Source organism: Lactuca serriola, chromosome 2, assembly GCF_051521515.1.
Source record: "Lactuca serriola cultivar US96UC23 chromosome 2, Lser_US96UC23_V15, whole genome shotgun sequence".
NCBI classification, from domain to species: domain Eukaryota; kingdom Viridiplantae; phylum Streptophyta; class Magnoliopsida; order Asterales; family Asteraceae; genus Lactuca; species Lactuca serriola.
This window is the reverse complement of record NC_136409.1, coordinates 201,233,112-201,249,100: the sequence shown is the minus strand read 5'-3', so window position 1 is coordinate 201,249,100 and position 15,989 is coordinate 201,233,112. Positions and strand designations below refer to the sequence as shown.

General features: G+C 38.5%; 1 protein-coding gene and 1 pseudogene across 1 annotated transcript; both read left to right on the top strand.

Moving 5' to 3' along the window:
- Window positions 1-11,393: 11,393 nt before the first annotated feature.
- LOC145088130 (dnaJ protein homolog) lies at window positions 11,394-14,344 on the top strand. Its single transcript, XM_079026349.1, has 7 exons — window positions 11,394-11,532; window positions 11,642-11,826; window positions 12,657-12,825; window positions 12,927-13,071; window positions 13,160-13,436; window positions 13,534-13,732; window positions 13,821-14,344. Exons 2-7 carry the CDS (start codon window positions 11,677-11,679, stop codon window positions 14,141-14,143), a joined length of 1,263 nt encoding a protein of 420 aa, XP_078882475.1. The 5' UTR covers window positions 11,394-11,532; window positions 11,642-11,676; the 3' UTR covers window positions 14,144-14,344.
- Window positions 14,345-15,221: 877 nt separating this feature from the next.
- LOC145089960 (putative RING-H2 finger protein ATL71 pseudogene) lies at window positions 15,222-15,710 on the top strand (annotated as a pseudogene).
- Window positions 15,711-15,989: the final 279 nt, after the last annotated feature.

Genomic DNA, 15,989 nt, shown 5'->3' with positions numbered 1-15,989 from the left:
TCAACTAATGCATCTAAAACTCAAACATATGTGTTTAATAGTAGGGTTAATGAATTTAAAAGGAATCAAAATCAAAATAGGTCTAGAAATCCGAATTTGCAATGTAAAAATGATGGCCTTAAAGGTCATTTGATTGAAAAGTGTTATAAACTAATTGGATATCCTAAAGGTTTCAAACCTAAGAGTGATTTTAATAATCAGAATAATCAAAATAAACTTTTTCTATGTATTCATCTTCTCTTACCTATGACAGTACATCTAGTCATTCACCGGAGTTGGTTGGAGGAAATGATGCTCATTACCTCATTAGTGAGCAATATAACAAGTTTCTTCGTCTCATAAATGAGAGTTCAATGAATGAAGATATTACTGCAATTGCTAATATGGCAAGTATTCCATTATTTCAGTGTTTTAATTCGTGTGTTAGTTATCAAAGTTAGGTCGCTGACTCAGCAGCTAATCAACATATGATAACTTTTGAGTCACTTCTTTATGACATTGTGGATGTGTCAAAACTTAATAAACATCCTAATGGATCGTCTGCTAAAATAAATAAGATTGGAAATCTTTAATTATCATCAAATTTAAATGTCTTTGATATATTTGTTGTTCCTTAGTTTAAAGTTAATATTTTTTCTGTGCATAAGTTTTGTAAGGATAGTAACTGTGAAATGGTTTTCATTGAACATAGTTTTAAAATTTAGGATTCACTGTCAAAAGAGATGGTGAAGAATTATAAAGAGTATGGGGATTATATTATCTTGGCTATTTTTGTAACACCGAAAAATTTCAAACAAAATTTTCATTTAAAATCACATACTTCTCATAACACATTTCACAAAAATCTCATTTATTTAATTTACAACTCGCAACTCCATAATTGTTTGATTAAAATCCAGGATCCTCAGAACACAACTCTTTCGCTGGTGTGTACAATCAAGCCGGTGCCTTCCCGCGATCTTGAGAAAACCCTGAAACACATAACACATAACACGGTAAGCACGAAGCTTAGTGAGTTCTCCAAAATACCACACACATCTCATTAGCCACTCGAGGCTATAACACAGTAAAACCCTCCGGTCAATGTGTCTCAGTGGGACCCTCCGATCCCATAACTCGAGTGGACCCTCTGGTCCTAACTCAGTAAGCATAGAATAATACACAACATAAATCACATAGACATAATGCAGGATATCTCAGTACTCAATATAAACACATAAGACATCTCAATCACACAAAGATACCATTCATGGTAAGTATAGCGAGAAGACTCACCTCGCAAGCAAGCAAGCAAATAACCTCGTACTCGAATCTCGAACTAACCTCCGCCTAACACGAAGGATTAATATCTCTAATTAATACTCTTTTCATGACTCTAATACCCGAAGGCTATTCTTTCTCTCTCTAACTCTTGAAGTGGATAAAATACCATTTTACCCCTCCATGGTCTCCATTACTCATGTTTGACCCAACCCTAAAGTCAACAAAAGTCAATCTCGAGTCAACAACCCATGTTTGACCCGACTCGCCGAGTGCACCCATATGATTTGTCGAGTCCACACGTTTTCCTCAGAAGTCTCGTGAAGGTCCAGCTCAGCTCGTCGAGTTGACCCCTAACTCATCGAGCTATCACATGATCAAGCTCATTGGGACAAACCTTCACCGAATCGTCGAGTCGGCTCATCGACTCGGCGAGTCCATTCAAACTCATTCCTTAATCAGACGATTCAAAGCAGATCTACCACTCCAAACACTAAATCTAGCATCTCAAGACTCGGTTGTCACGTAAAGCTTCGATCTTTACGTTCACGTATGGTAATTTGCTCCAATATACCAAAACATGCTCTCACAAGGTGTTAAGCATAATAACCCTTATGTGGATGAATGAAGTTGGGACCTTTGGATTCTAGGGACCTCACGAGGTCCAGATTTGAGGTTTAAACCCCATGATAACTCTATATGCTCGAAGTCCCAACAAAAGGTGGAAGAAACCCTAATCTTCCAATATACTGAGATCTAGGGAAATAAATGAGAAAGGTGCAAGCTTTTACCTCCCACTGAAGCCCTAGCATGAAGATACTCTAGATCCAACCGATTCTCTTGCTTCCTTGATGGATAATCTCCTCTTCTCCTCAGAAGATGCACTAGGTTACTCCAAGTTAGCCTCTAAGACTCTTTTAGCTCATTACACACATTTAGGGTTTTACACAGGAAGGTTAGGCAGCTGGTGAGGAAGAAATAAGGGCATAAGTTCCCTTATATAGGCCCCAACCTGGGAAATTAAGGTTTCACAACACAACACCAACTCGGCGAGTCGACTTTTTGACTCGCCGAGTCTATTCATTAATCCCACGCGATCAACTCGACAACTCTTCGAGTCACTCAATAAATCTTAAAAGTTAAACACACAATAATATACATGGGAGTCCGAATGTTACAATTCTCCCCCACTTGAATTAGATTTCGCCCTCAAAATCGCTCCTCAACAACACATAGATCGAACCCAATAACCCGAAAAGCACCACCGAAAGGATCTCATACCACACAACTATCTTCCTCCATGGACACCTGAATCCAAACATGAACTCCTAAACCCGAAAAAGGACATAACCCTCTTCCGCTACAATACCCGGTCTGACTCTCCAGAACCTGGAGACTCTAGTGGCCTGTCTCACTGCCAAACTGCCCTCTCAAGATATCACCATGTTATTCGTCCCTCGAGTAACAGACCCCGATAACTTACGGCGCCTCAGATTCTCTTGTTGTGTCTGATGGAAACAATTCAATGCCCAAGAGTTGGCTACCAATCACTCATACCAGACATGCTAAACGATTCATATCATACTCCAAGGAACGAAAAAGTCACATCACACCGGGGACCCATCCACTGTACTGCAATCAAAACCCATCTGAAAATTAAACTCTAAACACCCTGTCCTCAGACACATGAAAATGGTCATGCTTGCTCAGAAGTATCCTCTGACATCTAACAATCGTAAGCCCCAACTCCCTTCTCAAATATCCCTTTCAATATTATGCACCAGGTCAACTCCCGACCCAACAGTTGAACCTCCAAAGGTTACCCGTTGCATACCCCAAAACGTCTCACAGACTTCCTTCTCACACTAACTATCTCGACCCAGTGTGACACACAAGTCACGAAGTTCGCTTTACCCCAAGCGAATACTACAAGCCCAACTTAAATCATCTCACCCTCGACCTCTATCGTCTACTACTCATTAGTTCCATATGTCTCACGATCCTTCCCATACAGATGAACAGACCCACTTAAGTCTAAGACATCAGATGACACACAATACCCCTCAAAATGGAACCCATCTGCGAATCCGGAACCTCATCTTGCCTACTCAATACATGAATTGCCCCAAATTCAACTCGAGAGTCTGATTTCACAGCAGAATTAGAACCACTCATTTCCAATCTGATACTCATCCCGTACCCTCGATTTGCGAAATTTATGCACACAACATCTCTCCAATTCCTTCCGATTATGATAATCCATCCTCAACCTGGGAAACAACAATCCTCATCCGACACGGAGACCCCAGTCTCGCCCCTGGTCCGGTAACTAAGTTCCAGAAGACTCAAGTGGTAAGGCTACCCAAGCCTAAGAACTCCTTTGTGTCATACTTTGACTAGTGAATACTACAACTCCCCGCAGAACAATATTCACTCTTATCGACTACTGAGTGCTACGGTTCCCCCCCCCCCCCTCGTAGGCTTACGACACCCCTCACTTACCAGTGAGTACTACGGCTCCCCGCAGTATCACAACACTCTCCCGCTAACCAATGAACACTACGGATCCCCGCAGTATCACGACACTCTCTCATTGACTAGCGAATACTACGGCTCCCTGTAGTACCACGATACCCTTTCCCACTAACTCATGAATGCTACGGCACCCCGTAGTCTTACAACACTCTCTCGTTCACTAACTCGCCATGGGCTCACTCCATGGTTTCTACTGATAATCCAAAGCGATTACTACCACCTGGATCCACTTGCTCTCTTAACACCCCATAATATCATCATCAAGACATCACTACACTAAGTTCACCAACTCATGCTCCGCAACTCAACCTAGATAGGTGTTTACACCCACCCAGCTTATGCACCGCCACTCCATGATGTGAATTCTCGAAGGCAAGGCACTTTTCTCAGCACAAATACACCCTTGGACAGTCCCACTCCGGTGAAACTTAACTGATGGGTTCCCACTGGAACAAAATCTCTCGGTACTCTACTCGCCATCTCACACTCGAGTCTCAACATGACCAAAAATTTAGACATTATACTCGGGTACCTCGGTACATCATCACAGCATCTCACGTTGTCTTGTCTCAACCACTGATATCCCACTTACGCAACTCGAAACCTCAAAATACTCCCATCTACCAAATGGAAATACGGAGGAATCATCAACGACTGAATACACGTTGAAGAAAATCCGAAGCTCCATCCTCTACTGATCACCACCTATAGGAAACTACTCATACCGACTCTAAAATTGGTTGACAAATCAACTGCTGCCCCTTCTATAGTATAGATCAAAATCTATACCTATACCCGTAAATCTCAGCTATCACACCCTAAACTCAGTGACCCAACCACCTCGAACTCAATATTTGCAAACCCGAAGAATTCCCTAGCCCCAACAAATTCTATGACCAATGGCCACCTTCCATGGATTCACTTATCCTTTCTTAAGCACATACTCATACGTCGTCCCACCTTGCACCTCGCCTCATCCACCAATAACCCAGGTCTTATGTGTTCGCACCACATATCTCCATAACTAGTTCTCTACCTGCACTTGAACGAATCGCTGATCCTCCTAATAAAATACCTAGTTCTCCCCCACTTAGGGTTCGAACCATCACCAATTGGCATACCAACAATCTACTCCAGACTGTTTTACCAAGTACATCACACTTGACTCTTGGAACTTACCATGTAATCACTCAATGATCTTCTCAATGGAAACCAACCAACTCCAAGTATCCTACAACTCAAACAAAAATCTCGGAATCTTCCCAACATGACTACCTCTAGTCATCTTGCAGCCTCAGTCCGACACACCGCTGGATACGCCAACTGTTTCGAATAGACCTGACTCTCAATATCAAAATAATACACCATCACACACCTCATCACTGATTCCTCGACCATCCTCCTACCGCGGGAATCATCAAAAAAGCAAGAGACCTCACTCTCACAATCGATACACAACGTAGACAACGAGGGCCACCGCCCCGATATACTCCTCTTGATCACCTGTAACTGTTGCTAAAAGTATGCCTCCCTCAATAAGGCACCTCGTTGTTCTCTTCCATTTTAGTCCTACTAATGACTCCCTCATGGTATGAAAATACCTCGCAGCAAACATACTGCTCAAATACTATGGGGAAAAGGTTGCAACCCTATTACCCCACGGGGTTTACCTCCAAACTTTGAAACCGAAAACTCGTTATCTCTTTCGCTTCTCCCATAAATGGGGACAACTCAACTCTTGTCATAGAAGGTGACGTCTCATCTACCGGTCGATTACTCAACTCAGACCGCAATCCCCTAATAGGCATCATCTCTACTCATCCATAAGTCTTGCGACTCCAACTGGCAGTTCACCAAAAAATCTCTCAGAAACTAACTCGATTTTCTTCTCAAGGTATGCTCCATTGAAACTCGTTCGACAGGGCCCTCAGACCCCACACTCTATCACATATGATCTCAGTCTAATCAAACACAACGGGATAACTGGTAAAAACAGAAGCACTAACTACCACGAATCATGGTACTCAAACCATGTGATCACCTCTCGATCTGCTACGAAACATAGTACTCGAACCATGTTATCTCCTCTCAATCTGCTATGAATCATGGTACCCGAACCATGTTATCTAATACATAATTTTCATTTTAATTTACCAAAATTAGGGTTTCACAAACCAAGTTATCAAATACATAATTATCCCAAAACAACCAGTATCACAAATATCATAGTTCATAAACATGTCCAAGTAGTAAATCTCCCAATGCATGTAACATTCGCCTTTCCCCGGTCCTCGGAAGTACCTATCACATATAAATCAATAATTGTAAACACGATTCTTAGTGATTTCTCCAAGATACCACATACAACACAACATAAGTAAACAACTAAGGGTTATTAGCAACCTTGGGGACTATCAACAATCCCAGTGGGCTAACCATAACCGATGGGTTATATGCAACCCTAGAGACTATCAATAGTCTCAATTACATAATAAACAACATAACACAATAATAATAACTAGACCCAGTTGGTCATCACATATACATATATTCTACCACACAGGTAAGAATAAGTAATGAGACACCTGATACTTACGATAAGTAAATCTCACACATGAACTGTCGGATCTATACTCCGTCTAATCAACAAAATAATAAACCCTAATTAATAATTAAGGCCCAAAACTCATCCACGAGTCCAAATTCCACAACTAAAACTTCTAAGGGCAAAAGGACCATTTTGCCATTCTCATGGTCCAAAACCCTAAATCTTGACAAAAAAAAATGTTAAAGTCAACAAAAGTCAACTATCAGTGAGTACAAAGAGCGTACTACTTCTTACGCAGGGCGTACTACAAAATCAACATCCATCGAAGGCGGAACCGGCTACACGGGTCGTAGCCAGGAGTACACCTGACGTACTCTGTCTGCCTCCATTTCCACCAACTTAGTGTCTTAATCCTTTAAGACAACCAATCCAACCTTAGATCTTACCAATCTAAGACGTCTTAACCCATAAAGTTGATGTCTTTAAGCCTTTGCATGGCTAGGAAGGACCCAAAGCAACAATCTTTAACTTTTAACACACTCTAATCTACTTTACTCATGTATCAGCTAAACACTCTAATCTACTTTACTCATGCATGAGCTAAAGGGGATGATCAAGCAACCATTTTTATGAATCTAAAGGTCCTAAAATACATGAAAGGACAAATCCAGTTCCTTGGAGTGCTCCACACTTATAAAGGTCCAATCTTGGGGACAAAAGTTCATGAAACTTCAACCATGAAAATATAATGAAAAGCTTGCAAAGTATAGACTTTATACCTGAAAATGATACATAAAGGGGAGAGGTTTCTAGATCTACAAGGTTGATATCCCCCACTCCTTCTTCTCCAGTCTCCTTCTTCCCCTACAAGCACCAAGAACACTCAACAACTTGCAAGAACTCACACAAGCAACTCAACTTGGGATTAGGGTTTTAAAAAGGGTTAGGTGGCCGATAAGGATGCTCAAATGAAGACATTATGTTCTTTAAATAGGGGGCAAGCTTAAAATTAGGGTTTTAAGTCTGGGCTATTATGCCCGACGTACCAAACGTATGCCCAAGGTACCAAACGTACGCCCAACGTACTTACTGGCCATCCACGATCATTCATGTTGCATGAGTACGCTGCACGTACTTTTACGTATGCCATACGTACGACCAATTTCGTAAGCCTTTTTTCTCTAATGGACCAAATGTGCCACTTTTAAAAAAGATTCAATAATTAATAAAAATACTTGATTTCGGGATGTTACATTAGATGAGCCTGAAACAAAGAAAAATAAAGTGGAAACTGATGAAAATCAAAGCCCTCATATAAACAACTCAAAACCTCATTTTCCTCTTTGAGACTGAGAGTACCGGTAAGGAAATTGGTGTGATATGTATCGGTTTTCAAATATGAAATACATCTTGCTGTTAGCAAAATTCAAAATTCGAGTGAATGCCAATGTAATGAGTAAGAATTTGGAGGGCAAAAATGGTGAAACATTGATCGACTAAAGGGGAATTTGGGGGGGGGGGGGTTGCCTGTTACCGATTAAACTTTATCCCGGTTCCCCTATCCATATGATATGCTTCCTTTCTCGATTTTCTTTGTCTGTCGGTACCTCTTTCTTGAAGGGCAACAAATACAAAAAATGTGACAATGAAAACAGGCACAAACAAAGGTTCACAAATAGATACAAAGGGCAAAGAAAAAACACACATACAAGAAGAAGACGTGGAAGAAATAGCTTGAAGTATTTAATATCAAGTGCATTTTTTCATAGTAGAAATTAACAGAAATCACATGTATACATCAAAACAACGAAATCCAAATCATAAACCCTAAAAACAATGAAAATGGTAGACCACTTTCTAACACAATGTACCTGAGGAAAATCTCGTAATAGAGACTTTTCATAGGCCACCATGAGTCGGTGGAGGAACATATATGCATAAACAACCAATTTTATCTTTCAAATAAGAAAATCACCGATTAAAGGTTAAAAACATACAAAAGGGGTACTTCTGGTTCGGCGGTGGTCGGTAGGAAAGTACCAAAGAATCCATCAAGCCGTTGAATACAAAAACAGGACATAGTTGTAAGCAAAGTAGTGGAGGAGAACATGGGTGAGGCTTTCTAAATCAATTGATCGAAGATGGGTTTTGTGGTGGTGAGTGTATGACTATAGAGCGACCGAGGAAAAGAGATCAGACTGTGGATGAAGAGAGTGGTGTGCTGGAGCAATGGTGTTGGGGAATAGAAACGGTAGAGGACACCGTCTTGGAGAAGGAAATCAGTGTATGATGATAGAATGTCGCATGAACTTGTAGTCAGAAGTCGATGACTCACATAATTTTAGCCAAGGATGAAATTGACCAGCTATTGACCCATCGACTCCAAACCAGCCAGCCAAATGAGAGGTGGGTTAGCTTGGCTTAAACTTGGTACTGTAGATAAGATTGTTATGAATTAATAATAATAATAATAATAACAACAACAACAACAACAACAACAACAACAACAATAATAATAATAATAATAATAATAATAATAATAATAATTAAAAGACAAAATGAGTTACTTACCATCCAATGCGGTTCCCTGATATTATGAGGTTTGGGGAGAGCTTGTATCTGGTGATAATACTAAGATCATCTCCAACCCTTAACACATTTTTTTTAACAATATACCTATAATAATAATGTAAAAGATAATGTAAACACTAACGACCTCCAACTCATTACACTATATTTAACACTAAAAGTAATATTTTAGATATAGAGTAAATTACACGAATGGTCCCTATGGTTTAGGGTAATTTGCACGTTTGGTCCATAACTTACTTTTTTTAACTCAAAAGGTCCTTATTGTTTGTTTTTGTTACGCGTTTGGTCCATGTCTTAGCTAAAAAGACTATTTTTCTCTTGATTTTTTAAATTATTTAAATAAACACACCCCAACCCCACCCTCACCTTACCTTACCCAGGGCCGGCCCAATACCTGGGCGAGTTGGGCGGAGGTCTAGGGCAGCAGAAGAGAGAGGGCATAAGTTTACTTGTATGAGTACCTGGCCCAAATGAATTTAACGTCTCCGATCTGTGTCGCTTACTCGCTTCAAATCTTGCGTCTGGTTTTGGTTTCCATCTTCCAATGGTCACCTAGAAAATCTAAATGCCAGGATGTAGAGGATGTGGAATCGATTGGTTTTCCAATCGTTGATTGGTCAAGAGGTTTTTATTCGGATAAGCAATCGATTTCTGTCAAGAAAACAAGCACCATAATTTCTATAAAATCTACTATATTGTCTCTCGATTTCTCTAAATTCTTCTCTCTTAACAGTATTATTTTTTTCATTTTCTAGATATCCTTTCCAGATCCGATTTCAGTGACTATCTGGACTGCTATCTAGAACTCATCAGATTTGGAATGGAAGTATTCCCTGTATGGTTTTATTATGGATGATCATGGCCCTACTGCTATGGAATTCCCCGGTTCTTAATTTGTTGATTAGCTCTTCTGGATGTCAATTTTTCTCATTAGGTGTTATGTTTTTTGATTTGGAATTTTACCCATGTGCGATGTAATGTTTGCAAGTTTGGTTTGGTTTTGCTCGACTATTAAAGCAATCAATCTGGACCATTCTGCCCTTGATGTTATTAGCCTCTGCCTCATTGATGTGTTTTAGTTAATATTGTCAATTTAAAGTGACGTGGAGTTTAGTTTGGAAGCATATTACAGGGATAAATTAGTTGGACTATTATGCCCTTGAAGTTGATTGCCTTAATTGGGTACTGTTACTGCAATTCTAACAATGTTTTGTTCCTAATTCCTTGTTTCCGGTTTTGATAGTGGATTTGAAGAGTATTTGTTTCAATTTTGAGATTATATTACAACTTTTTTTTTTCTTCAAAAGAGTATATTACAACTTGATGAAGACATTGACATTTTTGTTTTCTAATTTTATTATAATATTGACATTTAAGATAATGACATTAGGGGTGTTTTTCACAGTTTAATAGTTTAATGTATCTAGATTTTGTTTTCCTGCTTCACGTTTAATAGTTTTGTTTGACTTTTTTTTTTTTTTTTTTTTTTTTTTTTTTTTTTTTTAGAATCAATTACATTACAAATAACTTTAATAAAGTTAACTATGATATAGATTTAATACAAGTATTGGGGCATTGTTAAGTTTTTTCGCCAAGACATTAAAAACCAATGGACCGACTCTGACCTTACCTATCCCACCATTTTTCCTATTTGAATAATAGTATTTTTAGGTAAGACATGGATCAAACACGTAACAAAAACAAACAGTAGGGACCAAGCGCATAATAAAAGCAAACAGTAGGGGCCTTCCAAGTTAAAAAAATAAGTTAGGGACCAAATGTGCAAATTACCCAAACCATAGGAACCATTCGTGTAATTTACTCTTAATATTATTTTTTATTCAACAATATATCTAAGATTACACTAAAATCCAACACTATATATAATGTTAAGTATAGTATAGGGTTGAAACATTATAATATAAAAATGATTTTTTTAGTGTATGTTTGAAGATGCCTCAACTTTTCAAAACCACATCTCACAAACTTTTTTCTGACAAACCCTTCATTAAAATATTTACTCATGAGCGATCAAAATGCTAACCAAGAAAAAGAAAACATAAAATCAAAATCATGAGAAGAAGTGTATTTGATAAAATTAATTTAATTCGATAAGTCAGTCCATCAATGCATACAATTAAACTCTTGCTATAGATCAGGGCCTATATAATTCTAGACATAGAATCTCGATATTAAAAATTGTATAACTATCAATAAGGTGTGTATAATAATAGCTAAAAAAATTACATCAATTTTAAACTAGTTATTTGTATTTTAATTTAAGACGTGTTTGGCTAACCTTATAGATGGTTAAAATTATTAAAGTAAAATATAATTAAGATTTTATTATATGTGTGGAATGCCCGAATGGTGGGGATTGTTTCTAGATGTAAAGTGTAAACACAAAAAGTCTTCTAGAGGCTTCTTTGGTATCGATGTAACCACAGATCGAACAATCTGGACCGTCCATATCAACCTCCTCAATAATATCACACCTTCTACCCCAAAATTCCAAACCCCTCTTTCTCTCTTTCGCCGAACACACCCGACTCAAGTCTTCACGATTTCGATCTCTTTTCCGATCTGCTTATTGGCAGGTATGCTTCTATATCTACCTTACAGAATTTTCTACGCTGTTGTTGTGTAAAATTGCGCGATCATATAGTTGCCCGATCTGGTTTTAATTTGATTGTGTTTTTGTGTTAGATTTGTAATTAGATATCGAAGGTCGAAGAAACAGGATGTTTGGAAGACAGCCGAAGAAGAGCGATAATACGAAGTACTATGAGATCCTGGGTGTTCCCAAAAGTGCTTCCCAGGATGATCTCAAGAAGGCTTATCGGAAAGCCGCCATTAAGAATCACCCTGACAAGGGTGGAGATCCTGAAAAGGTGCTAAAACCTAACCCTAATCTTTCAGTTAATCTTTAGTTATTATTGTACTGTGTGTTGAACCTTTAAACCTCATAATACTAGAGAACAATAGGATACAGCTTGTTGTGAAGGTTGTTACTTGATGAGTTTCGTATGGTTTAATTCCGTCACTGGGTGAAAATTGGCTCTTGTAATTCCTTAGATGATGTTTTGATAAAGACAAGTTTTATTTGTTAAGCTGTTGGTTAGGTCTAATGTTATGTTACCCTTAACCTTTAGAAAACTTTAGTCAGCTAATATGCTGTATATGGCCTGGATCAAGATGATTTGGATTTAGTGCATCTTTATGCAGCCCTTAATGCTGAAAAGGAGTGCTACCTTTGTAGTTTCTATTGATAATATGCCAGCTCACTGAAGTAAAACTAACAAGGTTTAAACTTTACAATCATACTTTATGTATTAATCGCCTTCTATATGAGACTTTTGCTCATTCTTGGGTATCTTATATATTCATATGATGCTTTGATCATGATAACTTGCTAGTAGGGTTATGCAGCTGAAATCATTTAAAGAGATTTTTTTTTGTTTTGTTTTTTTAATGTTGATTCTGGCAGCTTTTATAAATCATAATACATGAGTTGTTTTAAAAATCAAGAAGGAATTCATACACAAAATATCAAAACCAGTTTCTTCTAGTTAAAGTATTGAAGTATAATCAATAAAAGTTAATGTTGTCTCCATGTTAAGTTTAGAAAAATGATTCTTATTTGAGACAATTTTCATTTTATGGGCATCAATATCTTTGTGATCTTTGTATTTATATCTGTGATGTGATGTTTATCTTTTAGTTTAAAGAGCTTGCTCAAGCATATGAGGTATTGAGTGACCCCGAGAAGCGTGAGATATATGACCAGTATGGTGAGGATGCCTTGAAAGAAGGAATGGGTGGCGGAGGCGGTGGTCATGACCCATTTGACATCTTCCAATCCTTCTTTGGTGGTGGTAATCCCTTTGGTGGTAAGCAGTGTCAATCTAGTTCTTGTCTATAAGCTCCATTCTTGCTTAAAGCTCATGGCTTTGTGTTTATTGCTTGATTCATTTGAAATATTTGTTCCCAGGTGCTGGTGGTAGCAGCAGGGGGCGAAGACAGCGTAGGGGTGAAGATGTCATTCACCCTCTTAAAGTTTCCCTTGAGGATCTCTACAATGGAACATCCAAAAAACTTTCTCTTTCACGTAATGTACTCTGCTCCAAGTGTAAGGGGTGAGTGAGTAGTCAGTGGTCACCTTCTTTGATATTTTATCTCCTACCCTTTTTCTAATCCCCACTAACTAAAGTTCAAATCTTGCAGAAAGGGTTCAAAATCAGGTGCTTCAATGAAGTGTGCAGGCTGTCAAGGTTCAGGAATGAAAGTCTCAATCAGACATCTTGGCCCATCTATGATCCAACAAATGCAGCATCCTTGTAACGAGTGCAAGGGCACTGGTGAAACCATTAATGATAAAGATCGCTGCCCACAGTGCAAGGGTGAGAAAGTTGTTCAAGAAAAGAAGGTTCTAGAAGTCCACGTCGAGAAGGGCATGCAGAATTCCCAGAAGATTACCTTCCCCGGTGAAGCAGATGAAGCTGTAAGCTTTTATCATTCAATTATGATCTGAATGTATAAAGTCATTTACATTAGATATACATAGATTACAGACTGACTTTGTTTATGTTCTTTTGCAGCCTGACACGGTTACAGGTGATATTGTGTTTGTGTTGCAACAAAAGGAGCACCCTAAATTTAAGCGAAAGGGTGATGACTTGTTTGTTGAGCACACATTGAGTTTAACCGAGGCTCTGTGTGGGTTCCAGTTCATATTAACTCATTTGGATAGCAGACAGCTTCTCATCAAATCGGAACCTGGGGAGGTCGTTAAGCCTGGTAAGTGTTTTGTTTTCTTTGTGAGTTGCTTAATGTTGTTAGTTTTAGTCTGATTCTGATTGTTATTTTATGATCATTGTTTGTGTAGATCAATTCAAGGCGATAAATGATGAGGGAATGCCAATGTATCAGAGGCCATTCATGAAGGGGAAGCTGTACATCCACTTTACTGTTGAGTTCCCGGAATCTTTGTCACCTGAGCAGTGTAAGGCGTTGGAGGGGGTGCTGCCACCTAAGCCTTCCATGCAGATGACAGATATGGAGTTGGATGAATGTGAGGAGACAACTCTGCATGATGTCAACATTGAAGAGGAGATGAGAAGGAAACAGCAGCAACAAGCTCAAGAAGCTTATGATGAAGATGATGAGATGCCTGGTGGTGCACAGAGGGTGCAATGTGCACAGCAATGATTTGAGTTTTGAGGCATATGGAGTACGGTGGTTTGGTTATCTATTATGATTATGATGATAGGTTTTGGCAAGACAATAATGTCAGGCTGTGATTTTCTTTCTTTATACTGTCTGTCTGTCTGTTTGTATTGAGACTTTTTGAGATTGTATGGTTAAAACTCATCTGAAATACTTGTTTAACTTGTTTTTCATTTTCTCTGATTTTGTTTTCTCCTGATGATAACAAGTAATGGAGTGTATAAAACATATTAAAAGGACATCAAAGTAACAAAAACACGACACAAATGAGGAGGGAAAATTTGTCATTGCACTTAGCATACTATTTTTAATGGCGGAGTTGGAACTTGGAAAGACCAAAGCCGCAACAAATTTAAACCACAATGACAGCTCGTTGAAAGTGCTCCCTGGAAAGATCAAAAGTAACACTCATCGTAGAACTTACATTGAGCTTACGGTTTTTACAATATCATATTCATATGTACCATTTTGGCCATTTACACGTTGAATTATTTAACAAATAAATATAATACAAAAGAACTCGAATCAAAACTTTTAAAAATAGTGATGCACGTAAGTCATGGAACAAGATTTATTTTAATGGAACATTATTTATTTTAAATAAAACCGGGTGACATCCCAACAATATTATTTAATTAGTTACTTAAAACAGTAAATGATTTTAAAATAAGCTTCGTACTGTAATATTTAATTAGTTCCTTAAATCAGTAAATGATCTTTAACATTAGATTCCTTCGCTTCAAAGCAACATTCAGCACCCCACCGTGTTTGATTTATTTGGATTCCGTTTGCTTTAAGACCCGGGAAACTAGAAACTAAATTCAGAACAAACCTTCTATACATAGTACATACAAATCTTGTAAATTATATATATGGAGGATACTCATAGAGCTTGATTTTGTTTCAGGCATATTTTATTATTTATTACGTCTGTTAAGCTTTATATCAAATCAAATATTGTTATTTTTGGAAAAATCGTGCACATTGTTTATACATATTTCAGTAATCCCGTATAAACAAATCTAAGTTGACATTTCCGTTTCATCCTACACGACGGAATATGGACACCGGAGAACCATCCTACAGCGGCGGTGAAGACTGCTCCGATGATATCAGAGGAAACATAGCCTACAGCCTTGGGTTCTATTTGGTCTTCCTCCTCTTCGTATTCACCCTCTGCTATACTTCTTACATCTGCAACCGCAGGATGCACTTTCAGTTATCACCACCGACCACCACCAGTGACGGCTCAGACGACTACCATATCACAACACTCCCTAAAGGTCTTTGCGATGACGTCATTTCGACTTTTCCGACGCTTCTCTACTCGGAGGCCATGATGACTCACAACGCTGACTCTGAAACGGACACCCACAACACTAACTATTGCTCCGGTTGCGCTATTTGCTTGATGGATTATAAACCGTCGGACGTCCTCCGGTTGTTGCCGGAATGTTGTCACTTATTTCATTTAAGATGTATAGATACTTGGTTGAAGGTCCATCCTACCTGTCCGGTGTGTCGGAACTCGTTTGACTTCAGTAATTAACGACACGATACGTGTAAGTGGAACTTAAGATTCGAAACGTGTGCAAGTTGAACCCTAAGATTTCTTAGATATGAGATGACAAATAATCTATAGCTGTCCATGAGTTTATAGTTGACTAGTCAAACCCACAATTTCCACTCAAATACTGAAAATTTGTTATTTATTTATTTTCCCAAATAACAATTGATTTTTCAAGCTGATATGATAAAAAATGTTAAAAGGAAGATAGACTGGCCCATAGGATACGCCATACGCCGATGACGGCTTGGCATGTGCCTC

What these genes read in the sequence shown, in the direction of transcription:
- LOC145088130 (XM_079026349.1), top strand. Translation starts at nt 11,677, where the DNA reads ATGTTTGGAAGACAGCCGAAGAAGAGCGATAATACGAAGTACTATGAG. An exon ending in AGGGTGGAGATCCTGAAAAG is followed by an intron (nt 11,827 to 12,656) that starts GTGCTAAAACCT and finishes TTTATCTTTTAG; the next exon opens with TTTAAAGAGCTTGCTCAAGC. An exon ending in CTCTGCTCCAAGTGTAAGGG is followed by an intron (nt 13,072 to 13,159) that starts GTGAGTGAGTAG and finishes CAAATCTTGCAG; the next exon opens with AAAGGGTTCAAAATCAGGTG.